General features: G+C 53.0%; 1 protein-coding gene across 1 annotated transcript; it reads right to left on the reverse strand.

Annotated features, from left to right (window-relative positions):
• On the reverse strand, positions 1–26,632 carry CMAS (cytidine monophosphate N-acetylneuraminic acid synthetase). The gene is made up of 8 exons (XM_029058701.2): positions 26,331–26,632; positions 19,165–19,307; positions 16,541–16,696; positions 14,385–14,518; positions 6,266–6,360; positions 3,966–4,137; positions 2,143–2,296; positions 1–546 (listed from the first exon to the last, which is right to left on the reverse strand). The coding sequence occupies exons 1-8, from the start codon at positions 26,570–26,572 to the stop codon at positions 359–361; spliced, it is 1,284 nt and encodes a 427-aa protein (XP_028914534.1). The 5' UTR covers positions 26,573–26,632; the 3' UTR covers positions 1–358.

Consider the following 26,632-nt stretch of genomic DNA (forward strand, 5'->3'; position numbering starts at 1 on the left):
TTTGGGTCAAACGGCCGTGGAATGTCGTTTTATTCAGCCGGAGCCCGGGACCGCCCCCCGACGAGCGGAATCCCGGCCTCGCTCCGGGTCCCGCGGAAGCCCGCCCGCCCCCCGGGACGGTGCCGGGCGAGACCCCGCCGCTTCCCGCGGCCGCCCGATAGCCGGGGAAATTCCAATCCGGTCGAACGCCGCGCGACGCCCCGCCGAAGGGTGCGGGGAGCCGTCCCCCTCCGCTCGCCATCCGGGGGTGGAAACCGAGGCTCGGGGGCCGGCGCGGGACCCGGGTCTCCCGGCGGCCGGGCGACGAGGACGCGGATCGGGGCCGGGGAGGAGCCGGCCGGGCGGCGTCCGCTCTCGGTCACCGGCGGCCCGAATTCACCTTCTCCCCGAGCAGGAATATGTGGTCGGCGAATTCCCGGAGGGCTCCCCGGCCCCCGTTGGATTTGCAGAAGTAGGTCCCGGCCTTCTGGGCGGCGGAGCAGGCGTCGGCCGGCACCCCGCTCATCCCCGCCTTCTTCAGACACTCCTCGTCCGACACCTCGTTCCCTGTCGGGGTGGGGGGAGGGGGGGGGAGATGTCAGCCGGCCGCCCGGCCGGGATCCGTGGCCGTGTCGATTCTTCCCGTGGGCTCTCCCAAGCGCTCCGTACGTAAGAATGATAATAATCATCAAATCGTACTGTCCGAGCGCTCAGCGCTCGATCAATACGACCGAATGAATGGTCCTGGTTCATTTATTCATTGGATCGTATTGATCGAGCGCTTCCCGTGTGCAGAGCCCTCGTTATTTACTTACTATTTATCTACTTATTTATTAAGCGCTTACTACGTGGCAAGAGCCCGGGCTCGGGAGTCCGAGGTCGTGGGTTCTCACCCCGGCTCCGCCACCTGGCTGCTGTGTGACCTTGGGCCAGTCGCTTTAACTTCCGGGGGCCTCAGTTACCGCAGCTGGAAAATGGGGACTGAGGGTGAGCCCCTGGGGGGGACAGGGACCGTGTCCAACCTGATGACCTTGTGTCTCCCCCAGCGCTTAGAACAGTGATTAGCTCCTAGTAAGCGCTTCACAAATGCCACTGTTATGATGACGATGATGATCACTCCGTGCCGAGCACCGTTCTAAGCGCTGGGGGAGCTACAGGGTGATCAGGTCGTCCCACGTGGGGCTCACAGTCTTCATCCCCATTTGACAGATGAGGTCACTGAGGCACAGAGAAGTGAAGTAAGCCCGACAGTGGGCAGGGACTGTCTCTCTCTGTTGCCGAACTGTACATTCCAAGCGCTTAGTACAGTGTTCTGCACATAGTAAGCGCTCAATAAATACTACTGAAGTGACTTGCCCATAGTCACCCAGCTGACGGGGGCGGAGCCGGGATTAGAACCCACGACCTCTGACTCCCAAGCCCGGGCTCTTTCCACCGAGCCGCGCTGTACTTTCCAAGCGGTTAGTATTCATTCCTTCATTCAATCGTATGTATTGAGCGCTCACCATGGGCAGAGCACCGTACTAAGCGCTGGGAATGGACAATGCGGCAACAGAGTCAGCGCTTCATAAATACGACCGAACGAGTTCTACCCCGTAGGGACGAACGGACCCAACCCAGCGTCGTCCTCACTCGGAGGAGAACAGGGTAATAATAATAATGTTGGTATTTGTTAAGCGCTTCCTATGTGCCGAGCACCGTTCTAAGCGCTGGGGGAGATACGGGGTCATCGGGTCGTCCCACGTGGGGCTCACGGTCTTCATCCCCATTTGACAGAGGAGGTGACTGAGGCCCAGAGAAGTGAAGTGACTTGCCCACAGTCACCCAGCTGCCAAGTGGCAGAGCTGGGATTCGAACCCGTGACCTCTGACTCCCGAGCCACGCTGCTTCTCGAATAATAATGATGTTGGTATCTGTTAAGCGCCGACTATGTGCAGAGCACCGTTCTAAGCGCTGGGGGAGATACAGGGTCATCGGGTCGTCCCACGGGAGGCTCCCGGTCTTCATCCCCATTTTCCAGATGAGGGAACTGAGGCCCAGAGAAGTGAAGTGACTCGCCCACGGTCACCCAGCTGCCAAGTGGATTCGAACCCACGACCGGTGATGGCCAAGCCCGGGCTCTTTCCGCCGAGCCGCGCTGCTTCTCCCACCTAGGGTACCCACCTAGGTAGGCCACCTCTTTCCAGCACAAGCCCATTTCTTTCCTCCACTCGTCCACGACGGCCAGCTTGTCCGAGACGCCGACCTCCATCTTGCAGTCCAGTTTCAGAGAAGACAGCGTCTGCTTGGAACAGGCCCTCTCTGACAGAAAGCGCACCTGGGCGACACAAAGACGCGGCGCGGATGACGACGATGGTATTTGTTCAGCGCCTACTCTGTGCCGAGCACTGTTCTAAGCGCTGGGGGAGACACGAGGCCATCAGGTCGTCCCCCGTGGGGCTCGCGGTCTCCATCCCCATTTGACAGATGAGGGAACTGAGGCCCGGGGAAGTGAAGTGACTCGCCCACGGTCACCCAGCTGACGAGGGGCAGAGCGGGGATTCGAACCCACGACCTCTGACTCCCAAGCCCGGGCCCTTTCCGCCCAGCCACGCTGCTTCTCCCAGCATCTGCTTCTCAGATGCAAGAGGACGAGACAAACGGGTCCGAGGAACGATCGAGTCAAAGGCGCTCGACGATAATACAGAAGCAGCGTGGCTCAGTGGAAAGAGCCCGGGCTAGGGAGTCAGAGGTCATGGGTTCCGATCCCGCCTCAGTCGCTTGTCACCTGTGTGACCGTGGGCAAGTCACTTCACTTCTCTGTGCCTCAGTTACCCCATCTGGAAAATGGGGATGAAGACCGTGAGCCCCACGTGGGACAACCTGATCACCTTGTATCCTCTCCAGCGCTTAGAACGGTGCTTTGCATATAGTAAGCGCTTAACAAATGCCATCATTATTGTTATTAATGATAATATTTCATTCGTTCATTCAGTTGTATTTACTGAGCATTTTCCGGGTGCAGAGCACTGGACTAAGTGCTGGGAAAGTAAATACGATCAAATGAATCAGTGAATAGTAAGCGCTCGGATAAATACGACTGAATTCATTCAATCGTATTTATCGAGCGCTTACTGTGTGCAGAGCACTGTACTAAGCGCTTGGAGTGTACAATTGGTCAACAGACAGAGACAATCCCTGCCCAGTGACGGGCTCACACGTGGCTCATGGAAAGAGCCCAGGCTTGGGAGTCGGAGGTCATGGGTTCGAATCCCAGCTCCGCCCCTCGTCGGCTGTGTGACTGTGGGCGAGTCACTTCTCTTCTCTGGGCCTCAGTGACCTCATCTGTAAAATGGGGATGAAGACCGGGAGCCTCACGTGGGACCACCTGATGACCCCGTATCTCCCCCAGCGCTTAGAACGGTGCACTGCACATAGTAAGCGCTTGAAAAATACCAACATTGTTATTATTATTACTATTAAACAGGGGAATAATAACAGTGTTCATTAAGCGCTATGTCCAGAGCACTGACCTAAGTACTGGGGTAGATAGAAGTTAATCAGGTCGTCCCCCATGGGGTTCACGGACTTAATTCCTATTTTCCAGATGAGGGAATAATAATAATAATAATAATAATAATGTGAAGCGCTCTGTGCCAAGCACTGTTCTAAGCACTGGGGGAGATACAAGGTCATCAGGTTGTCCCCCGTGGGGCTCACCGTCTTCATCCCCATTTTCCAGATGAGGTCACTGAGGCCCAGAGAAGTGAAGCGACTTGCCTAAAGTCACCCAGCTGACAAGCGGCGGAGGTGGGATTAGAACCCATGACTTCCGACTCCCAAGCCCTGGCTCTTCCCGCTGAGCCACGCCCAGAGAAGCGAAGTGACCGGATGAACGGACGGACGAATCCCGCCGCTCTCTCCCGCCCGGGAACGAAGAACCGCAGCGGAGCGTGCGGAGGAGGCCGGATACAGCGACCGGCCGGAGCGGGCCGCGGCTGCCGTACCTCCACCCCGCTCTCCCGCAGTAAACGCACGCCCACGGAATCCCTGACGTCGTAGGAGATGATTTCCTTCTGATCGGCCGACACGTACACGTGACCGTTGGTGAGGCAGCCGTCGATATTGCAGACCAGAAGTTTGACCTCCTTCAGCTTCTCCTTGCCAAAATAGCCGTACCTACGGGGAGAACGCAACCGACCGTCTGTCGGGCCTCGAGAAACACCAACCTCAGCTCCCAGCTTGCGGTGATCTGGGTCCCCGATCTCCACTTCCGGCCCCGGTCATCCCCCTTGTCTACGGTCTCTTATTTCCTCCCACCTTCATGCATTCATTTATATTTCTTGCGTGCCGACTGTGTGCAGAGCACTGTACTAAGCGCTTGGAGAGTACAATTGGGCAACAGAGAGAGACAATCCCTGCCCACAGTAAGCTCACAGGATGATTCCCTAGTTTCCATCTCCAGCTCCGATCTTTCCCCTTCTCTACAGTCTCTTATTTCCCCCCACCTTCATTCATTCAATTGTATTTATTGAGCGCTATGTGCAGAGCACTGTACTAAGCGCTCGGAGAGGCCACTTCGGCAACAGATAGGGATAATCCCTTCTCACAGCGAGCTCACAGGATGATCCCCTCGTCTCCTTCTCCAGCTCTGATCTATTCCCTTCTCTACAGTCTCTTTTTTCCTCCCACCTTCATTCATTCATTCAATCATATTTATTAACTGCTTTGCTGTGTGCAGAGCACTGTACTAAGCGCTTGGAGAGTATAATTCGGCAACAGAGACAATCCCTTCCCACAGCAAGCTCACAGGACGACTCCCACGTCTCCAGCTCCGATCTTTCCCCTTCTCTACAGTCTCTTATTTCCTCCCGCCTTCATTCATTCATTCATTTTTACTGAGCGCTGTGTGCAGAGCACTGTACTAAGCGCTTGGAGAGTATAATTTGGCAACAGATAAGAGACGATCCCTGCCCACAACGAGCTCACGGGATGAATCCCACGTCTCCATCTCCAGCTCTGATCATTCCCCTTCTCTACAGTCTCTTTATTTCCTCCCACCTTCATTCATTCACTCATTCAATGGCATTTATGGAGCACTTACTCTGTGCAGAGCACTGTGCTAAGCGCTTGGAGAGTACAATTCGGCAACAGATAGAGACGAGCCCTGCCCGACGACGGGCTCGCAGTCTTTTCAACAATACTAACACTGATTCACTTCATCGTGTTTCATTCGATCGTATACATTCCTTCAATCATATTTATTGAGCGCTGACTGTGTGCAGAGCACTGTCCTCCTCCTCCTAGTAATATTAATGACGGCACTTGTTAAGCGCTTCCTATGTGCCAAGCACTGTTCTAAGCGCTGGGGTAGATACAAGGTCATCGTGTTGTCCCACGTGCGGCTCCCAGTCTTCACCCCCATTTTACAGATGAGGTCACTGAGGCCCAGAGAAGTGAAGTGACTTGCCCAAAGTCACCCAGCGGACAAGCGGCGGAGCTGGGATTTGAACCCGTGACCAAGCTAAGCGCTTGGACGGTACGATCGGGCAACAGATAGAGACCATCCCTACCCAACGACGGGCTCACGGTCTAGAAGGGGGGAGGCGGACAGCAAAACAATAATAATGTTGGTATTTGTTAAGCGCTTACTAGGTGCAGAGCACTGTTCTAAGCGCTGGGGAAGATACGGGGTCATCGGGTCGTCCCTCGTGAGGCTCACAGTCTTCATCCCCATTTTACAGATGAGGGAACTGAGGCACAGAGAAGTTGAGTAGACGGGCCTCAATACCATCAAGATAAATGGAAGTAGAGATCTATACACATCATTAATAAAATAAATAGAATAATAAATACGTAGACAGATACGCAAGTGCTGTGGGGCTGGGGGGGGGTAGAGCAGAGTCGGGGCGATGGGGAGGGGAGGAGGAGTGGAGAAAAAGGGGCTCAGTGCGTGCATTAATGTGTCTATAATTCTATTTATTTATATTGATGCCTAATTGTTTTGCTTTGCTGCCTGTCTCCCCCCCTTGTAGCCCTGAGCCCGCTGTTGGGAAGGGATCGTCTCTTATCTGTTGTCCAACTGTCCTTTCCAAGCGCTTAGGACAGTGCTCTGCACACAGTAGGCGCTCAATAAAAACGATTGGTTATTAAAGCTTCGTCGCACACATCCGCCGATTTCTGCAGGAATGGAGCCTCTGTCGATAATAATAATAATAATAATGACGACGACGATATTAAACCCCCCGATTTCCACCCAAAAGCGAGCCGGCCCGTGGAGGCCGCCGGCCCCGGCCGGTCCCCTGACCTGAGCACTCTCTGTTCGGCGATGGGCCAGTCGATATCGACGTCGATATCCACGCTGTGCTCGGCCCGCATCTCGAAGTAGGCCATCTTCCCACCCTAGAGACAACGGAGGCGCCGTCAGGGGAGACGAGAGAGACGCCCGGCCGGACCGAGCGCTCCGGAGGGGACGACGGAAGCGTCAGGCGCTCAGTCCAGTGCTCTGCACACAGTGAGCGCTCAACGAGTACCGCCGAATGAACAGCAACAGCCGCGCTCCCCGACCACGACGACCTCGGGGTCGCCTTCCGAGACCCCCGGGGCCCAGCGAAGGGGGAAAATACGGAACGCGTTCATCACTGTGCCATTTTTTTTAAAAATAAATTTCACGATATTCTTTCAGCGCTTACTATGTTCGGGGCTGCGTTCTTTTATGTTATTGTTTTTATAGCACTTAACTATGTTCAGGACTGGGATCTTTTATGGTATTTTTTAAAGCGCTATGTTCAGGACTGGGTTCTTTTAGGGTATTCTTTAAAAGCGCTTACTATGTTCAGGACTGGGTGCTTTTGTGGTATTTTTTAAAGCGCTTACTATATTCAGGACTGGGTTCTTTTACGTTATTTTTTTTTATAGCACTTACTATGTTCAGGATTGGGATCTTTTATGGTATTTTTTAAAGCGCTTACTATGTTCAGGGCTGCGTTCTTTTACGGTATTTTTTAAAGCGCTTACTATGTTCACGGCTGGGTTCTTTCACGGTATTTTTTAAAGCGCTTACTATGTTCACGGCTGGGTTCTTTCATGGTATTTTTTAAAGCGCTTACTATGTTCAGGACTGGGATCTTTTATGGTATTTTTTAAAGCGCTTACTATGTTCAGGACTGGGATCTTTCACATGGCATTTTTTAAAGCGCTTACTACATTCAGGGCTGGATTCTTTTTCGGTATTTTTTAAAGCGCTTACTATGTTCAGGGCTGCGTTTTTTTTAACGTTATTTTTTATAGCACTTACTATGTTCAGGACTGGGATCTTTAAAGGAATTTTTTAAAGCGCTTACTATGTTCAGGGCCGCGTTCTTTTACGGTATTTTTCAAAGCGCTTACTATGTTCAGGGCTGGGTTCTTTTACGGTATTTTTTAAAGCGCTTACTGTGTTCAGGGCTGGGCTCTTTAACGTTATTTTTTAATAGCACTTACTATGTTCAGGACTGGGATCTTTTATGGTAATTTTTAAAGCGCTTACTATGTTCCACGCTGTGATTTTTTGTGTATTTTTTTTATAGCACTATGTTCAGGACTGGGATCTTTCATGGCATTTTTTAAAGCGCTTATTACATTCAGGGATGGGTTCTTTTATGGTATTTTTTAAAGCACTTACTATGTTCACGGCTGCGTTCTTTTACGTTATTTTTTTTATAGCACTTACTATGTTCAGGACTGGGATCTTTTATGGTAATTTTTAAAGCGCTTACTATGTTCAGGGCTGCGATCTCTTACGGTATTTTTTAAAGCGCTTACAATGTTCAGGACTGCGTTCTTTTATGTTATTTTTTTATAGGGCTTACTATGTTCAGGTCTCGGGTTCTTTTATGGTATTTTTTTTAAAGCGCTCACTATGTTCACGGCTGGGTTTTTGTTTTGTTTTTTTGCAGCATTTGTGAAAGCACTTACTACGTTCAGGGCTCTTTTCTATTTTTTATGGGATGTGTTAAGGGCTGACTATGCTCCGGGCTATTCTTCATTTTTACGGTATTTGTTAAGCGCTATGTTCTGGGCTCTTTATTTTTTTTTTCATTTTAATGGTATTGCTCTTATAATGTGCAGGGCTCTTTTTCTTTTATTTTTACGGTATTTGTTAAGCACTTACTATGTTCCAAGCTCTTTTTTTTATATTTTTACTGTATTTAGGTGCTTATTATTATGTTCAGGGCTCTTTTTTTTTATTTTTAAGGTATTTGTTAAGCGCTTACTATGTTCTGAGCTTTTTTTATTTTTATGGTATTTAAGTGCTTATTATTATGTTCAGGGCTCTTTTTCTTTTATTTTTAAGGTATCTGTTAAGCGCTTACTACGTTCTGAGCTCTTTTTATTTCTATAGTGTTTAAGTGCTTATTATTTAAGTGCTTATTATTATTATGTTCAGGGCTCGTTTTCTTTTATTTTTGCAGTATTTGTTAAGCTCTTACTATGTTCTGAGCTCTTTTTTAAATTTTTATAGTATTTAAATGCTTATTACGTGCAGGGCTTTTTTCTGTTATTTTTATGGTAGTTAAGCGCTTACTATGTTTTGAGATTTTTTTTTTTACTTTTATGGTATTTAAGTGCTTATTACTTGTAGGGCTCTTTTTATTTTTGTGACATTTGTTAAGCGCTTAGTCTGTCCAAGCTTTTTTTAAATTTTTATGGTCTTTAAATGCTTATTATGTGCAGCGCTCTTTTTCTTATATTTTTGCCATATTTGTTAAGCCCTATGTTCCAAGCTCTTTTTTAAATTTTTATGGTATTTGTTAAATACTTATTATGTTCGGGGCTCCTCTTCTTATATTTTTACAGTATTGGCTACGTGTTTAATGTATTCAGAGCACTTTTTTTATTTTTATGGTATTTGTTAAGCACTTATTGCGTTCAGGGCTCTTTTTCTTTTATTTTTACGCCATCTGTTAAGCACTTAACTATGTTCTGAGCTCTTTTTCAAATTTCTCTGGAATACGTTAAGTGCTTATTACATTTGGGGCACCTTTTCTTTTATTTTCACAGTATTTGTTAAGCACTTACTATGTTTCAAGCTCTTTTTTATTTTTATGGTATTTGTCGAGCGTTCACTATGTTAGGGGCTCCTTTTCTTTTCACAGCATTTGTTAGGCACTTACTATGTTTCAAGCTCTTTTTTTATTTTCATGGTATTTGTTAAGCGTTTTTTACATTCATGACTCTTTTATTTTTTCAGTATTTGTTAAGAGCTTATTATGTTCGATCTCTTTTTTTATTTTCAAGGCATTTGTTAAGCGCCTCTTACGTCCAGGGCTCTTCTTTTTAATTTTTACGCTATCTGTTAAATGCTTACCCTGTTCAGGGCTCTTTGTTTATTCTTATGGTATATTCTTATGGTATTTGTTAATCGCTTACTTACTACCTTCAGGGCTCTTTTTTTATTTTTATTGTGTTTGTTAAGCGCAAACTATGTTCAGGGCTCCCTTTACTCTTCCCCACCTCCCAGCCCCACAACACTTCTGCAACGTTTCTGTAATTTTATTTATTTGTATTGATGTCTGTTTCCCCGTCCCTAGACTGTAAGCACCTTGTGGGCAGGGAAAGTGTCTGTTTATTGACGTACTGTCCTCTCCCAAGTGCTTAGTACAGTGCTCTGCACACAGTAAGCGCTCAATAAATACAACTGAATGAATGACTGAATGTTAAGCACTCTCTTTTTATTTTGAAGGTATTTGTTAAGTGCTTTCTCTGTTCAGGGCTCTTTATTCTTAATAATAATAATAACAATAATAATGTTGGTATTTGTTAAGTGCTTACTATGTACAGAGCACTGCTGTAAGCGCTGGGGTAGATACATGGTAATCAGATTGTCCCACGTGAGGCTCACAGTCTTCATCCCCATTTTACAGACGAGGTAACTGAGGCCCAGAGAAGTGAAGTGACTTGCCCAAAGTCAAGCAGCTGACATGTGAGGGAGCATGATTAGAACCCAGGACCTCTGACTCCCAAGCCTGGGCTCTTTCCACTGAGCCACACTGCTTCTCTATGGTTTTTATTAAGTCCTTATTATGCTCAGGGCTCTTTATTCTTATGGTTTTGTTAATAATAATAATAATAATAATAATGTTGGTATTTGTTAAGCGCTTACCAGGTGCAGAGCACTGTTCTAAGCGCTGGGGGAGATACAGGGTCATCAGGTTGTCCCACGCGGGGTTCCCAGTCTTACTCCTCATTTTCCAGATGAGGTCACTGAGGCCCAGAGAAGTAAAGTGACTTGCCCAAAGTCACCCAACTGACATGTGAGGGAGCATGATTAGAACCCAGGACCTCTGACTCCCAAGCCCGGGCTCTTACCGCTAAGCCATGCTCCTTCTCCAAGCACTTACTACATAAACGCTTACTACCTTCAGGGCTCTTTTTTAATCTTAGGGGATTTCTTTAAGCGCTTGCTACATTCACGACCTTTTGTAGCTTTATGGTATTTGTTAAGCGCTTATTATGTTCAGGACTCGTTTTTTATTTTTATTGTATTTGTTAAGTGCTTAGTATGTTCAGGGCTCCTTTTTTATTTTTATGGTATTTGTTAAGCGCTTAGTATGCTCAGGGCTCCTTTTTTATTTTTATGGTATGTGTTAAATACGTATATGTTCGGGGCTCTTTTAAAAAAAAAAACGCTGGTATTTATTAAGCACTATGTTCAGGACTCTTTTTTATTTTTTATGTGTTTATTAGGTGCTTACTATGTTCGGGGCCCTTTTTTTATTTTGATATTTTCTGTTAAGCACTTACTACCCGTTCTAAGTACCGGGGTAGATACGAGCGAATCAGACCGCACACGGTCTATGTCGGAGCGGAGAGGATTTAATCCCCATTTTATGGGTGAGGAGACTGAGGCCCAGAGAAGTGAAGTGGCTCCCCCAAGGTCACACAGCAGACAAGTGGCAAAGCCACGATTAGAACACGGGGCCTTTCTTTTCATGGTATTTGTTAAGCGCTTACTATGGGCCAAGCGCTGGGGGAGATGCTAGGGGATCAGGATGGACACAGAGTCCCCGTCCCGCGTGGGGCTCACGGTCTTCATCCCCATTTTACAGAGGAGGGGACTGAGACCCAGAGAAGTGAAGTGATTTGTCCCAGGTCGCACAGAGGACAAGGAGAGGAGCTGGGATTAGAACTCAGGTCCAGTGGTGTATCAGCGTGGCTCAGCGGAAAGAACCCGGGCTTGGGAGTCAGAGGTGGTGGGTTCTAATCCCCGCTTTGCCGCTTGCCAGCCGGGTGACTTTGGGCAAGTCACTTCACTTCTCTGTGCCCCAGTTCCCTCATCTGTCAAACGGGAATTAATAATAATAATAATAATAATAATGATAACGTTGCCATTTAAGCGCTTACTATGTGCACAGCCCTGTTCTAAGCGCTGGGGTAGATACAGGGTCATCAGGTTGTCCCACGTGAGGCTCACAGTTAATCCCCATTTTCCAGATGAGGTAACGGAGGTACAGAGAAGTGACTCGCCCACAGTCACACAGCTGCCAAGGGGCCGAGCCGGGATCCGAACCCGTGACCTCTGACTCCCAAGCCCGGCCTCTTTCCACTGAGCCGCGCTGCTTCTCAATGGGGATTGAACGGGGATTACTAATGGGGATTAAAACCGTGAGCCCCACGTGGGACAACCTGATCACCTTGTATCCTCCCAACGTTTAGAACAGTGCTCGGCACATAAGTGAGCGCTTAACAAATACCGACATTATTATCCACTACACCGGGCTGCTTCCCAACTTGCCCAGTGGCTAGCGAGGGGCCGGCCAGCGGCTACAATCGGCGGCGGCCCGGGAGAGAGTCCGGGGCGGAGACCCGAGTTGACCGCGCGGAAGGCGACGATGGTCAACCGCTTCCCGATTTTTCCCGAGAAAACTCCGTGGATCCACTGGCGCAACGACGGCCTTCTGGGAGAGACGCGGCCGCGCTTAACACGGCGCTTGGCGTAGAGTAGGCGCCTAACAGATGTTATTCTAACCCTGGTCGGCGGGGACAAAATGCCAAGGGTTAAGACTGAGAAGAAGGGATCGCGTCCGGCTCCTTCTCAGTCGGGCAGCAGACAGACGCCTCCCGGGAAATGACCTTTCTCCTGCTTTCGCGCCATAATTTGGGGGTTTTTGCGATGTGCTTACTATGTGCCAAACACCGTGTTACCCGCGGAGACAGAAACAAGATAAGCGGGTCAGAGACAGTCCCCATCCCTCAGGGGGTTCACCGTCCCAAGGACAGTTACGGAACCAGCATTTCGAAGACGCAGGACCCGGAGGCCCGGCGAGGCGATGTGACTTGGCCAAGGTCACACGGCCAAAGGGAGGCGGAATGGGGGTTATCGCCTGGCACCTGGACCCTCTTTTTTGTTGTTTGTTTCTTATTAAGTGCTTATTACGTGCCAGGCGCTGTAATAATAATAATAATAGTATTGGTTAAGCGCTTACTATGTGCCGGGCACTGTTGTAAGTGCTGTACTAACAATGTCAGGTTGGTCTCTGTCGAGCGCTTACTACGTGCCGAGCACCGTTCTAAGCGCTGGGGGAGATACAGGGTCATCAGGTCGTCCCACGTGAGGCTCCCGGTCTTCATCCCCATTTTACGGACGAGGGAACTGAGGCCCAGAGAAGCGAAGTGACTCGCCCACAGTCCCACAGCTGACAAGTGGCGGAGCCGGGATTCGAACCCATGACCTCTGACTCCCAAGCCTGGGCTCTTTCCAGGCTGGTATTTGTTAAGCACTTACTACGGGCCAAGCGCTGTTCTAAGCGCTGGGGGAGATACAAGGTCATCAGGTTGTCCCACGTGAGGCTCACAGTCTTCATCCCCATTTTCCAGATGAGGTCACTGAGGCCCAGAGAAGTGAAGCGACTCGCCCAAAGTCACGCAGCTGACCGGTGGCGGGGCCGGGATTAGAACCCATGACCCCCGACTCCTCAGCCCGGCTCTTTCCACTGAGCCCCGCTGCTTCTCTACTAAGCGCTGGGGTGGATGCAGATCTAATCAGGTTGATAAGCAGGGAATGTAATTAATGTGGCATCTGATAAATCAAAATGGTGGTATTCGTTAAGCGCTTACTATGTGCAAAGCACTGTTCTAAGCGCTGGGGGATACAAGGTAATCAGGTTGTCCCACGTGGGGCTCACAGTCTCCATCCCCATTTTCCAGACGAGGTCACTGAGGCACAGAGAAGTGAAGTGACTTGCCCAGAGTCACACAGCTCGCGAGTGGCGGAGCCGGGATTCGAACCCGTGAACTCTGACTCCCAAGCCCGCGCTCTTTCCACTGTACCACGCTGCTTCTCATAGGCGCTTACTATGTGCCAGACACTGTACTAAGCGCCGGGGTGGATCCAAGCAAACGGGGTTGGACACAGTCCCTGTCGCCCGTGGGGCTCCCGGTCTTAATCCAGCCCCACGGCACTTTTGTCCAAATCTGTAATTTTATTTATTTGTGTTGCTGGCCGTCTCCCCGGCTCCGGACCGTGAGCTCGTTGCGAGCGGGGAATGTCACCGTTTATTGTTGTATTTTCCCGAGCGCTTAGTACAGTGCTCTGCACATAGTAATAATATTGAGGGTACTCGCTAAGTGCTTACTACGGGCCGAGCACTGTTCTAAGCGCTGGGGGAGATACAGGGTCATCAGGTCGTCCCACGTGGGAGAAGCAGCGTGGCAGAGCGGCAAGAGCCCGGGCTCGGGAGTCAGAGGTCGTGGGTTCTAATCCCGCCGCCGCCCCCTCGTCAGCTGAGTGACTTTGGGCAAGTCACTTCACTTCTCTGGGCCTCATTCATTCATTCATTAGTATCTATTGAGCGCTTACTATGTGCAGAGCGCTTGAAATGCACGATTCGGACAGATAGAGACAATCCCTGCCCGACGGCGGGCTCGCAGCCCCAGTTCCCTCGCCTGTCAAATGGGGATGAGGACGGCGAGCCCCGGGTGGGACAACCCGATGACCCTGTATCTCCCCCAGCGCTTACAACAGTGCTTGGCACGTAGTAAGGGCTTATCAAATGCCATCATTGTTATTGTTATCATCATTCGTCCCCATTTTCCAGATGAGGTCTCTGAGGCCCAGGGCAGTGAAGCGGCTTGCCCCAAATCACACGGCAGACAAGCGGCGGAGCCGGGATCGGAACCCACGTCCTCCGACTCCCAGGCCCGCGTCCTACCCGCCGCGCTGCCTCCTGTGTGGCCGCGTCCGCTGTATCGTGATCTCCCAGGCGTTCGGCACCGCGCTCGGCGCCCCGTCGAGTCGAGGGATCGGCGGGACGGCGTCCCGCCCGTTCTCCAGGTCGCCGAGGCCCGGAGAGGCCAAGCGAGAGGCCCGAGGTCCCGGGACCGGGGCCGGGGGGGGGGGGGGGGGGGGGATCCGGGATGGGGCCGCCCTGCCCCGGCCCACCCACCTGCAGGAAGCCCATGTCGATCAGGTGCCTCTTGGCGAAGTAGAAGGATCCGTTCTCGTAGAGTTCGCCGTCCCAGTCCTGCCGCCGGGGCCTCTTGGCGGGATTCAGGTTCAGCGGCTCCGTCGCCTCGTTCCCTGCCGACAGAGAGGCGCGCGGCGACCCCGCGGGGACCCCCTTTGAGACGCCCCTCTCCTCCACCCCGGGCCCTCCCGGGCCTCGTTCTCCTCCACCTGGGGAGGGCGGAAGGTCAACGACCGAGATGCCGCGGGGGGGGGGGGGATTTGATCAGTCCGTCGATGGTATTAATCTGGGGCTTCGAAGCCCCCCCGGCCCCGTCCTCCCTCCCGTCCCTTCTCTCCTCCTCCCCCGCGGGCCGCACGCGGCTCCGCTCCTCTCGCGCCAACTTCCTCCCCGGGCCTCCTCCTCACCCGTCCCGGACTTCCCTCCCTCCTCAAATCCCACAGACGATTCCTCTCCCTCCCTTCAAAGCCTTGCCGCGGGCCCACCTCCTCCGAGAAGCCTTCCCTGACCGCGCCCTCCTCTTCTCCCCCTCCCTTCCGCGTCGCCCCGACTCGCTCCCTTTCTTCACCCCTCCCTCCCGGCCCCCCCCCGCCGCTTATGTCCACATCTCTTATTTATTTATCCGTATTCACGTCTGTCTCCCCCTCTGGACTGTCGTCAACTCGTCGTGAGCGGGGAACGTGTCTGTTATATTGTACTCTTCCCCGTGCTCGGTACAGTGCTCTGCACACCCCGAGCACTCAGTGAGTACGGCCGAATGAACGCATAATCACGTTGGTATTTGTTGAGCGCTTACTATGTGCAGAGCACCGTTCTGAGCGCTGGGGGAGACACGGGGGAATCAGGTCGTCCCACGTGGGGCTCACGGTCTTCACCCCCATTTTCCAGATGAGGGAACTGAGGCCCAGAGAAGTGAAGCGACTTGCCCACAGTCACACAGCTGACAAGTGGCGGGGCTGGGATTCGAACTCGTGACCTCCGACTCCAAAGCCCGGGCTCTTTCCGCTGAGCCACGCCGCTCACGCCCCCATCGCTCATTTATTTAGTTCTATTCACGTCTGCCTCCCTCTCTAGACTGTCAGCTCGTCGTGAGCAGGGAACGTGTCTGTTATATCGTACCCTTCCCAGTGCTCAGTACAGTGCCGTGCACACGCCGAGCACTCGATGAATGCGACCGAATGAATAATAATAATAACGTTGGTATCCGTTAAGCGCTTACTATGTGCAGAGCACCGTTCTAAGCGCTGGGGGAGATACGGGGTCATCGGGTCGTCCCACGGGAGGCTCCCGGTCTTCATCCCCATTTGACAGATGAGGGAACTGAGGCGCAGAGAAGTGAAGTGACTCGCCCACGGTCCCCCGGCTGACGGGTGGCAGAGGCGGGAGTCGAACCCATGACCTCTCACTCCCAAGCCCGGCCTCCTTCCGCTGAGCCACGATGACGACGGTATTTGTTGAGCCCTTACCGTGCGCCCGGCGCTCTGTACTAAGCGCCGGGGTGGAGACACGCAAATCGGGTGGGACGCGGTCCCTGCCCCGCGTGGGGCTCCCAGTCCGCATCCCCATTTTCCAGATGAGGGAACTGAGGCCCAGAGACGCGACTTGCCCAGGGTCGCACAGCGGCAGACAGCTGGCAGAGCCGGGATTAGAACCCGTGACCTTCTGACCGCCAGGCCGGCGATCTACCCACTACACCTCGCGGCCCGTACGAGAAGCAGCCTGGCCTCGCGGAGAGAGCCCGGCCGGGGAGTCCGAAGGACCTGGGTTCTAATCCCGGCTCCGCGACGTGTCTGCTGGGTGACCCGGGGCGAGTCACCTCGCTCCTCTCCGCCTCAGTCGCCTCATCTGTCAAATGGGGATGAAGCCCGGGAGCCCCCCAGGGGACCACCTGCCGACCTCGCCTCTCCCCCGGCGCACAGAGCAGTGCTCGGCGCGGAGGAGGCGCCTCCCGGATCCCATCGTCGTCACGATAACCAGTTCCCTCATCTGGAAAATGGGGATGAAGCCTGGGAGCCCCACGTGGGCCGACCCGATGACCCCGGATCCCCCCCCCCCCGGCGCTTAGAACGGTGCTCGGCACAGAGTGAGCGCTTAACGGATACCGACGTTATCATTATTGGGATCGCGATTATCACCTCCTTTCTTAATCTCGCTCCAGCGGAACTGGTGGCGCCGCACGACGGAGAAGACGGAGTCGTAGCCGCCGTCCCGGATCATCTCGGCCACTTTCTGCAGGTCGGCCGGGTGGAGACAGGGAGACGTGGCCTGGATGTTCCCCACGATGTCCACCTCTGAGGGAATAATAATAATAATGTTGGTATTTGTTAAGCGCCTACTATGTGCCGAGCACTGTTCTAAGCGCTGGGGTGGACACGGGGGAATCGGGTCGTCCCACGTGGGGCTCACGGCCTTCAACCCCATTTTCCAGATGAGGGAACTGAGGCACAGAGAAGTGAAGTGACTCGCCCACAGTCACGCGGCCGACTAGTGGCGGAGCCGGGATTCGAACTCATGAGCCCTGACTCCAAAGCCCGTTGCTCTCTCCACTGAGCCACGCTGCTTCTCAGGGAAGGAAGCGAGGGCGGAGAAGGTGACGGAGGGAGCGGGCGCAGGGGCGGACCTATAGCGCGGCGCGGGGCTCTCTTCGGCGTGGCTCGGTGCAAAGAGGCCGGGCTTGGGAGCCGGAGGTCACGGGTTCGGATCCCACCTCTGCCCCTTGTCAGCCGTGTGGCCGTGGGCGAGTCACTTCACTTCTCTGGGCCTCAGTTCCCTCATCTGGAAAACGGGGATTAACTGTGAGCCTCACGTGGGACGACCCGGTGACCCTGTGTCTCCCCCAGCGCTTAGAACGGTGCTCCGCACAGAGTAAGCGCTCAACAAATACCGACATTATTATTATTATTATTATGATTATCTTCGGCCGAAACCTCCGCGCCGGGGGGGCAGACAGAAAGAGGAGGGGGCGAAACGGAAGACCGTGCCAGGCACGGTGGGCAGGGACCGTCTCTATCTGTTGCCGATTTGTCCATTCCAAGCGCTTAGTCCAGTGCTCTGCACCTCGGAAGCGCTCAATAAATACTATCGAGTGAAAAACGCTCCGGCCGCTGCCCATCCACCTCCGTATCCGACAAAATCGCATCATCGGCTTTAAAGCCGTCCATCTCCTCGCCCCCTCCGACCTCCCCTCCCTTCTCCCTCCCGGCCCGCACACTCCGCACCCTTCTCCCGGTCCCTCCATCTCGCCGCCGACCCCCGGCCCACCTCATTCGTTCATCCCCTCCTATTTATTGAGCGCTTACCGTGTGCAGAGCACTGGACTAACCGCTCGGGAGAGGACAATTCGGCAACAGAGAGAGACCGTCCCTGCCCGACGAGGGGCTCACGGTCTAGAAGGGGGGAGACGGACAGCGAAGCAAGAGGAGCAGCGCGGCTCGGTGGAAAGAGCCCGGGCTTCGGAGTCGGAGGTCATGGGTTCGAATCCCGGCTCTGCCACCTGTCAGCTGTGTGACTGTGGGCGAGTCACTTCACTTCTCAGTGCCTCAGTGACCTCATCTGTAAAATGGGGATGAAGACTGGGAGCCTCAGGTGGGACAACCCGATGACCCTGTATCTCCTCCAGCGCTTAGAACGGTGCTCTGCACATAGTAAGCGCTTCACAAATACCAACATTATTATTAGTCAGGCGTCGATAGCATCAAGATAAATAGAATCACAGCTATAGACGCGTTCATTCAGTGCTTACTATGTTTATTGAGCGCTTACTATGTGCAGAGCCCTGTACTAAGCGCTTGGAAGGCACAATTCGGCAACAGAGAGAGCCCATCCCTGCCCATTGATGGGCTTAGACGTCATTAACAGAATAAATACCATCAAAATAGATAAATATAACCATAGATATATACGCATCAGGGAGGCAGCGTGGCTCAGTGGAAAGAGCGCGGGCTTGGGAGTCGGAGGCCATGGGTTCGAATCCCGGCCCTGCCACTTGCCAGCTGAGTGACTGTGGGTGAGTCACTTCACTTCTCTGGGCCTCAGTGACCTCATCTGTCAAATGGGGATTAACGGTGAGCCTCACGTGCGACAACCTGATGACCCCGGATCTCCCCCAGCGCTTAGAACAGTGCTCCGCACATGGTAAGCGCTTAACAAATACCAACATTATTATTAATTAGAGTGATAACTAATACAACGAAATAGGCACAAGCGGTGCGGGGAGGGGAAGGAGGACGAGCGGAGGGAGGGAGAAGGTGGCATTCATTCATTCATTCATTCATCCAGTAGTATTTATCGAGCGCTTACTATGTGCAGAGCACTGTACTAAGCGCTTGGAATGTCCAAATCGGTAACAGATAGAGACAGTCCCTGCCCACTGACGGGCTTACGGTCTGATACCCTATTTATTTTGTTCATTACCCTATTTATTTTGTTAATGAGATGTCCATCGCCTCGATTCTATTCGGTCGCCGTCGGTTTTTACGAGCCGTCCTTCCCCTCGACTCTATCCGTCGCCGTCGTTCCCGTCCGCCCGTCTCCCCCGATCGGACCGCGAGCCCGTCGGAGGGCGGGGACCGTCTCTCTCTGTTGCCGACTTGTCCGTTCCGAGCGCTTAGTCCGGTGCTCGGCACATAGTAAGCGCTCAATAAATACTCCCGAACGAACGAATAACCGGGGGAGACGGACCGACGAGGAGAATGGCGATAAACGGAGGGAAAGGGAAGGCCTCCCGGAGGAGGTGCGGCGACGGCGGCGGCGTCCTCACCGTTGTGGTAGCTGAGGAACTCCACGATGGCGTCGAGGGAGGTCGAGCTGTCCTTGGCTACCTCGGAGCTGCGGCGGTGGACTTCGGCGCCGAACTGCCGGGCCACCTTCTCGATCTCGTCGTGGTCGGTGGAAACCCAGACGCTGCGGCGACAGAGGGGAGGCCGGAGGAGAAAAAAAAGAATAAAATCAGCAGGGAAGAGTCGGCCGCCGGCGCCCCCGGCACTCGGCACGCCCCTCGTCCCGCCGGGCGGCGGCGTTTCTGCCGCGCCGGCCTAAACGCGTGGGCGAGTCCGAAGGGGAGGAGGATCCGGAGGGAGGCGCCGCCGATGATAAAAGCAATAACGATGATGATGGTATTTGAGGAGCAGCGCGGCTCGGTGGAAAGAGGCCGGGCTTGGGAGTCGGAGGTCGTGGGTTCGGATCCCGGCTCCGCCCCCCCCCGTCAGCTGGGTGACCGGGGGCCAGTCACTTCACTTCTCCGGGCCTCAGTTCCCTCGTCTGGAAAACGGGGATGAAGACCGGGAGCCTGACGTGACACAGCCTGCTGATCTCCCCCGGCGCTTAGAACGGTGCTCGGCACCTAGTAAGCGCTTAACGAATACCGACGTCATTATCATTAAGCGCTTACTAGGTGCCCAGCGCCGTTCTAAGCGCTGGGGGAGAGTCGAGGTCATCTGGTTGTCCCACATGGGGCTCACTGTCTTCATCCTCATTTTGCAGATGAGGTCGCTGAGGCCCAGAGAATAATATAATAATAATATTAATGATGGTATTTGTTAAGTGCTTACTACGTGCAAAGCACCGTTCTAAGCGTTGGGGGATACGAGGTTATCAGGTGGTCCCGTGTGGGGCTCATAGTCTTAATCTCCATTTTACAGATGAGGTCACTGAGGCCCAGAGAAGTGAAGTGACTCGTCCAAGGTCACACAGCCGACGAGTGGCGGAGGCGGGATTAGAACCCACGACCTCTGCCCCTCCAGCCCGGGCGCTTGCCACCGAGCCCCGCTGCTTCCCAAGTGGATGGAGCCTAGGCTTGGGAGTCAGACGACCTGGGTTCTAATCTCGGCCGCTTGCCTGCTGCGTGACCTCGGGCGAGTCGTCTCATTTCTCTGGGCTGGAAAACAGAATTATTCATTCATTCAATAGTATTTATCGAGCGCTTACTACGTGCAGAGCACCGGACCGAGCGCTCGGAATGAACGAGTCGGCAACACGTAGAGACGGTCCCCGCCCTCCGACGGGCTCGCGGTCCGATCGGGGGAGACGGACGGACGAGAACGACGGCGATGGATAGAGTCGAGGGGAAGGACGTCTCGAAAGAACGACGGCGACTGAATAGAATCGAGGCGATGGACATCTCATTAACAAAATAAATAGGGTGACGAAAATATAGACGGTCGAGCGGACGAGTACGGGGCCGAGGGGAGGGGAAGGGAGAGGGGGAGGAGCGGAGGGAGATGGGGGGAGAAGAGGGTTGAGCCGCGGAGAGGAGAAGGGGGAGCGGTGGAGGGAGTAGAGGGAGAAGGGGAGCTCGGTCTGGGAAGGCCTCTCGGAGGAGGTGAGTTTGAAGTAGGGTTTCGAAGAGGGGAAGAGAATGAGTTCGGCGGAGGGGAGGAGGGAGGGCGTTCCGGGATCGCGCGAGGACGCGGCCCGGGGGTCGACGGCGGGACGGGCGAGACCGAGGGACGGCGAGGAGGCGGGCGGCGGAGGAGCGGAGCGTGCGGGGTGGGCGGTGGAAAGAGAGAAGGGAGGAGAGGTAGGAAGGGGCGAGGCGACGGAGGGCCTCGAAGCCTAGAGTGAGGAGTTTTTGTTTGGAGCGGAGGTCGACGGGCAACCGCCGGAGGTGTTTAAGAAGGGGGAGGGACAGGCCCAGAACGTTTCTGCGGGAAGATGAGCCGGGCGGCGGAGCGAAGAATAGACCGGAGCGGGGCGAGAGAGGAGGAAGGGAGGTCGGAGAGAAGGCCGACGCGGTAGTCTAGCCGGGATATCACGAGAGCCCGTAGCGGTAAGGCAGCCGTCCGGGCGGAGAGGAGAGGGCGGATCTCGGCGATATCGTAGAGGTGAGACCGGCGGGTCTCGGTGACGGATAGGATGTGTGGGGTGGACGAGAGAGACGAACGTGAGGGCTTAGAACAGTGCTCTGCACATAGTTTATTCATTCATTCAATAGTATTTATTGAGCGCTTACTATGTGCAGAGCACTGTTCTAAGCGCTGGGGGATACAAGGTGATCAGGTTGTCCCACGTGAGGCTCACGGTCTTCATCCCCATTTTCCAGATGAGTTCACTGAGGCCCAGAGAAGTGAAGTGACTCGCCCACAGTCACACAGCTGACAAGGGGCAGAGTCGGGATTCGAACCCACGACCTCGGACTCCGAAGCCTGGGCTCTTTCCACTGAGCCACGCTGCTTCTCTCAAACGCCAAGCTCGCTGTGGGCAGGGAATGTCACTGTTTACTGCCGTTACTATACTTTCCCCAATGCTTGATACAGTGCTCCGCGCACAGTAAGCGCTTCATAAATACAGTCCAATGAATGAATAAAACTACTCCAATTATCATTATCATTTGGGCCCGTGACTGAATTCTCCGTGCCTCAGTCTCCTTTGTAGAATGGGGAATTAATCGATGAATGGAATTGACCCAAGCGTTCTATTTGCGGAGCGTTCACTCGTTCGATCGCATTTCTTTTTTTATTTCGATGCTGCTGACGCCTGTCTACTTGTTCTGTTTTCATTCACTCACTCAGTCGTATTTATTGAGCGCTGACTGTGTGCAGGGCAGTGGACTAAGCGCTTGGAATGGACAAGTCGGCAACAGATCGAGACCGTCCCTGCCCGGTGATGGGCTCGCGGTCTAGGAGGGGAGGCCGACAACAAAGCAATTAGGAAGGTATCGATACCATCAAAATAGATGAACAGAACTATAGGTATAATTAACTGGGTTAATTATAATTATGATAATTATAATGATATAAACAACTACTACTATAATAATAATAACCTTGGTATTTGTGAAGCGCTTACTAGATCAGACTCGATCAGACCGTGCGCCCGTCAAACGGCAGGGACCGTCTCTATCTGTTGCCGACTCGCTCATTCCAAGCGCTTAGTACAGTGCTCTGCACACAACAAGCGCTCAATAAATACTATTGAATGCTTACTAGGTGCAGGGCACTGTTCTAAGCGCTGGGGTGGGTGGATACAGGGTCATCAGGTGGTCCCACGTGAGGCTCGCGGTCTTCATCCCCATTTTACAGATGAGGTCACTGAGGCCCAGAGAACTGAAGTGCCGTGCCCAAGGTCACACAGCTGACGAGCGGCAGAGCCGGGAGTCGAACCCATGACCCCTGACCCCGAAGCCTGGGCTCTTTCCACTGAGCCACGCTGCTTCCCAACGATAATATAACTAACTAAACTAAATGATACAACTAAATAATATAATAATTATAATTATATATCTATAGTTAATTATATTAACAATTCAGCAACAAATAGAGACCGTCCCTGCCCGACAACGGGCTCACACTCTAGAAGGGGGAAGACAGACGACAAAGCACAAGAAGACGGGCCTCGACGCCATCAAAATAAACAGAATTATAGATATATGATTAAGCTAATTATATATTATAGTTAATTATATTAACAATTGGGCAACAGAGACCATCCCGACGGGCTCACAGTGTAGAAGGGGGGGAGACAGACGACAAAACACGAAGAAAGGCATCGCTACCATCGAAATAAATAGAGCTACAGATATAGCAGCGTGGCCCAGTGGAAAGAGCGTGGGCTTTGGAGTCAGAGGTCATGAGTTCGAATCCCAGCTCTGCCACTCGTCGGCTGGGTGACCGTGGGCGAGTCACTTAACTTCTCGGTGCCTCAGTTCCCTCCTCTGTAAAATGGGGATGAAGACTGTGAGCCCCACGTGAGACAACCCGATTCCCCCGTGTCTACCCCAGCGCTTAGAACGGTGCTCGGCACATAGTAAGCGCTTAACAAATACCAACATTATTATTATATGATGAAGTTAATTATGTATTATAGTTAATAAGATTAAAATTCCTCATCAGAAGGAGAGCGTCCCCGCCCGCCAACGGGCTCACGCTCTAGAAGCGGGGAGACGGACAGCCAAAGAAGACAGGCATCGATGGCATCAAAATAAATGGATTATAGATTCATTCATTCCTTCAACAGTATTTATTGAGCGCTTACTATGTGCAGAGCACTGTACTAAGCACATATAGATATATAATTGGGTTGATTATAAATGATAGTTAATTGTATTAAGCCTAAGCGCTCTCCCAGGTGCTCAGTCCAGCGTTCCGCACGGGGTGAGCGCGGAAAGGAGACGATGGCCAGCCCGAGCGACAGGGAGCCGATGGACTGAGGGGGCCGCGCTCCGAGAGGGCGGCGGTTCCCGGGAATTCCGACGGCGGAGTCCTCCCGGGGTGGGGACCGGTCCGACCGGCACGGTCCGTCCTCGGGCCGCTGGGAATACCGCCACGTCGTCCCCCGCGGAGCCGGAATTCCGGCAGGCACCAGGAAATCGCCGCACCCACGTCGGCTCGTCGTTCCCTATTACACTCTATTTCAAAGCAGCGTGGCTCAGTGGAAAGAGCCCGGGCTTTGGAGTCAGAGGTCATGGGTTCGAATCCCGGCCCCCGCCACTTGCCAGCTGTGTGACTGTGGGCGAGTCGCTTCACTTCTCTGGGCCTCAGTGACCTCATCTGGAAAACGGGGATGAAGACCGTGAGCCCCACGTGGGACAACCTGATTCCCCTGTGTCTACCCCAGCGCTTAGAACAGTGCTCTGCACATAGTAAGCGCTTAACAAGTACCATCATTATTATTATTATTACTACCCTATTTATTTTGTTAATGAAATGTACATCGCCTCGATTCTATTTAGTTGCCATTGTTTTTACGAGATGTTCTTCCCCTCGACTCTATCTATCGCCGTCGTTCTCGTCCGTCCGTCTCCCCCGATCGGACCGTGAGCCCGTCGGAGGGCGGGGACCGTCTCTCTCTGTTGCCGACTTGTTCATTCCAAGCACTTAATACAGTGCTCTGCACATAGTAAGCGCTCGATAAATACTATTGAATGAATGAATGAATCCCGGGTGACCGCAGGGTGAGCGGTCCCTACCCCCCCCCGGGGCTCGCCAGAAGAAGAATTATGATATTTCCGAAGCGCTTACTATGTGCCAAGCACTGTACTCAGCGCTAGAGTACTCTGTTCTCAGAGAAGCCGCGGGAGTCAGTGGCAAGAGGCCGGGCTCGGGAAGACTGAGGTCGTGGGTTCGAATCCCGGCTCCGCCGCCTGTCAGCTGTGTGACTGTGGGCGAGTCGCTTCACTTCTCTGGGCCTCAGTGACCTCATCTGGAAAATGGGGATGAAGACTGGGAGCCCCACGGGGGGCAACCTGTTCACCTTATATCTACCCCAGCGCTTAGAACAGTGCTCGGCACATAGGAAGCGCTTAATAAATACCACAGTTGTTCTAATCAGGGGGGTGGATACAAGGTAATCAGGTTGTCCCCCGTGGGGCTCACAGTCTCCATCCCCGTTTTACAGATGAGGGAACTGAGGCCCAGAGAATAATAATAATGTCGGTATTTGTTAAGCGCTTACTATGTGCCGAGCACCGTTCTGAGCGCTGGGGAAGATACAGGGTCATCAGGTTGTCCCACGTGAGGCTCAACAGTTAATCCCCATTTTACAGATGAGGTCACTGAGGCACAGAGAAGTGAAGTGACTCGCCCACGGTCCCACAGCAGAAGTGAAGTGACTTGCCCCAGGTCAAACAGCAGACCCGAAGCAGAGCTGGGCTAAATTAGGGCTCCTGGGCTTGGGAGTCAGAGGTCATGGGTTCTAATCCCGGCTCCGTCACTTGTCAGCTGTGTGACTCTGGGCGAGTCACTTCACTTCTCTGGGCCTCAGTGACCTCATCTGCAAAATGGGGATGAAGACTGGGAGCCCCACGGGGGACAACCTGATCACCTTGTATCTCCCCCAGCGCTTAGAACGGTGCTCGGCACCTAGTAAGCGCTTAACAGATACCAACCTCATTACTATTATTACTCTAGACTGTGAGCCTGTCGTTGGGCAGGCCTTGCCTCCATCTGTTGCTGAAATGTCCATTCCAAGAGCTTAGTACAGGACTCTGCACATAGTAAGCGCTCAATAAATGCCATCGAATAGAAGAATGATGATTATAATCATTATCAATGGTAATTAACTGATAATGATAATTATTATAAGGATTATTAGGAATGAACAGTGCCTGGCACATGGTAAACGCTTTTCGAATGCGACTGAATGTAGATGATTGAATGAATGAGGATTATAATTATTATTAATGACAATTAATTGATAACAATAATAATGATCATAAGGATCATTATTATGAATGAACAATGCCTGGCACATAGTAGGCACTTAACAAATGCGACTGAATAAAGATGATGGAATGAATAAATGAAGGTGATGGAATGAATGAATGAAGACGATGGAATGAATGAAGATGATGGAATGAATGAATGAAGACCGAATGAATGAATGAATGAATATGGACGATGGAATGAATGAATGAAGACGATGGGCTGAATGAATGAAGGCGATGGGCTGAATGAATGAATGAAGGCGATGGGCTGAATGAATGAATGAAGGCGATGGGCTGAATGAATGAATGAAGGCGATGGGCTGAATGAATGAATGAAGGCGATGGGCTGAATGAAGGCGATGGGCTGAATGAATGAATGAAGACGATGGGCTGAATGAATGAAGGCGATGGGCTGAATGAATGAAGGCGATGGGCTGAATGAATGAAGGCGATGGGCTGAATGAATGAAGGCGATGGGCTGAATGAATGAATGAAGACGATGGGCTGAATGAATGAATGAAGGCGATGGGCTGAATGAATGAACGAAGACGATGGGCTGAATGAATGAGTGAAGAGGATGGAATGAATGAATGAGGACGATGGAATGAATGAATGACGCTCCCCTCGGCCGTCCCCCGCCCTGAGGGGCGATGATTGACAGCCGGTGCCTCCCCGCAGCCGCGCATGCGCGGTCCCGTCCCCCCCCCCCCCGCGCCTTCTGCGCAGGCGCCCTGGCCCCCTCCCCTCCGCAGCCCCCCCCCCCGTTCTCTCGCGCGCATGCGCACCTCTGGAAGACCCCCGCGTCCAGCGCCGCCCTGAGAACCCAGCCGATGAGCGGGACGCCGGCCAGGGGCTTGATGTTCTTCAGGGGGATGCCCTTGCTGCCGCCCCTGGCGAGCACCAGGGCGGCCAGGTGCGGCGGCTTCTCGCCGGCCTTGCCGCGCCCGTGGCGCTGCAGCTTGGGCGGCCGCCCGCGGAGCTGCCGGCCCCGAGGGGACGACGTCTCCCCCTTGGCCGGCCCGTCCATCCCGCCCCGGACGCCGCCGAGCCCCGCGTCCGGGGCCTCCGCCCACAGCTCGGCCCCCGG

The sequence above is a fragment of the Ornithorhynchus anatinus genome, chromosome 2 (genome assembly GCF_004115215.2).
Source record: "Ornithorhynchus anatinus isolate Pmale09 chromosome 2, mOrnAna1.pri.v4, whole genome shotgun sequence".
Taxonomy (NCBI): Eukaryota; Metazoa; Chordata; class Mammalia; order Monotremata; family Ornithorhynchidae; genus Ornithorhynchus; species Ornithorhynchus anatinus.

Excerpts from the sequence above, each read along its gene's own strand:
- CMAS (XM_029058701.2), bottom strand. The coding sequence starts at position 26,572 with ATGGACGGGCCGGCCAAGGGGGAGACGTCGTCCCCTCGGGGCCGGCAG. Across the intron at positions 19,308-26,330 it reads GACGCGGGGGTCTTCCAGAG|CGTCTGGGTTTCCACCGACC; the intron begins GTGCGCATGCGC and ends CTGTCGCCGCAG. Across the intron at positions 6,361-14,384 it reads TCGACATGGGCTTCCTGCAG|GGTGGGAAGATGGCCTACTT; the intron begins GTGGGTGGGCCG and ends CGTTGTCTCTAG.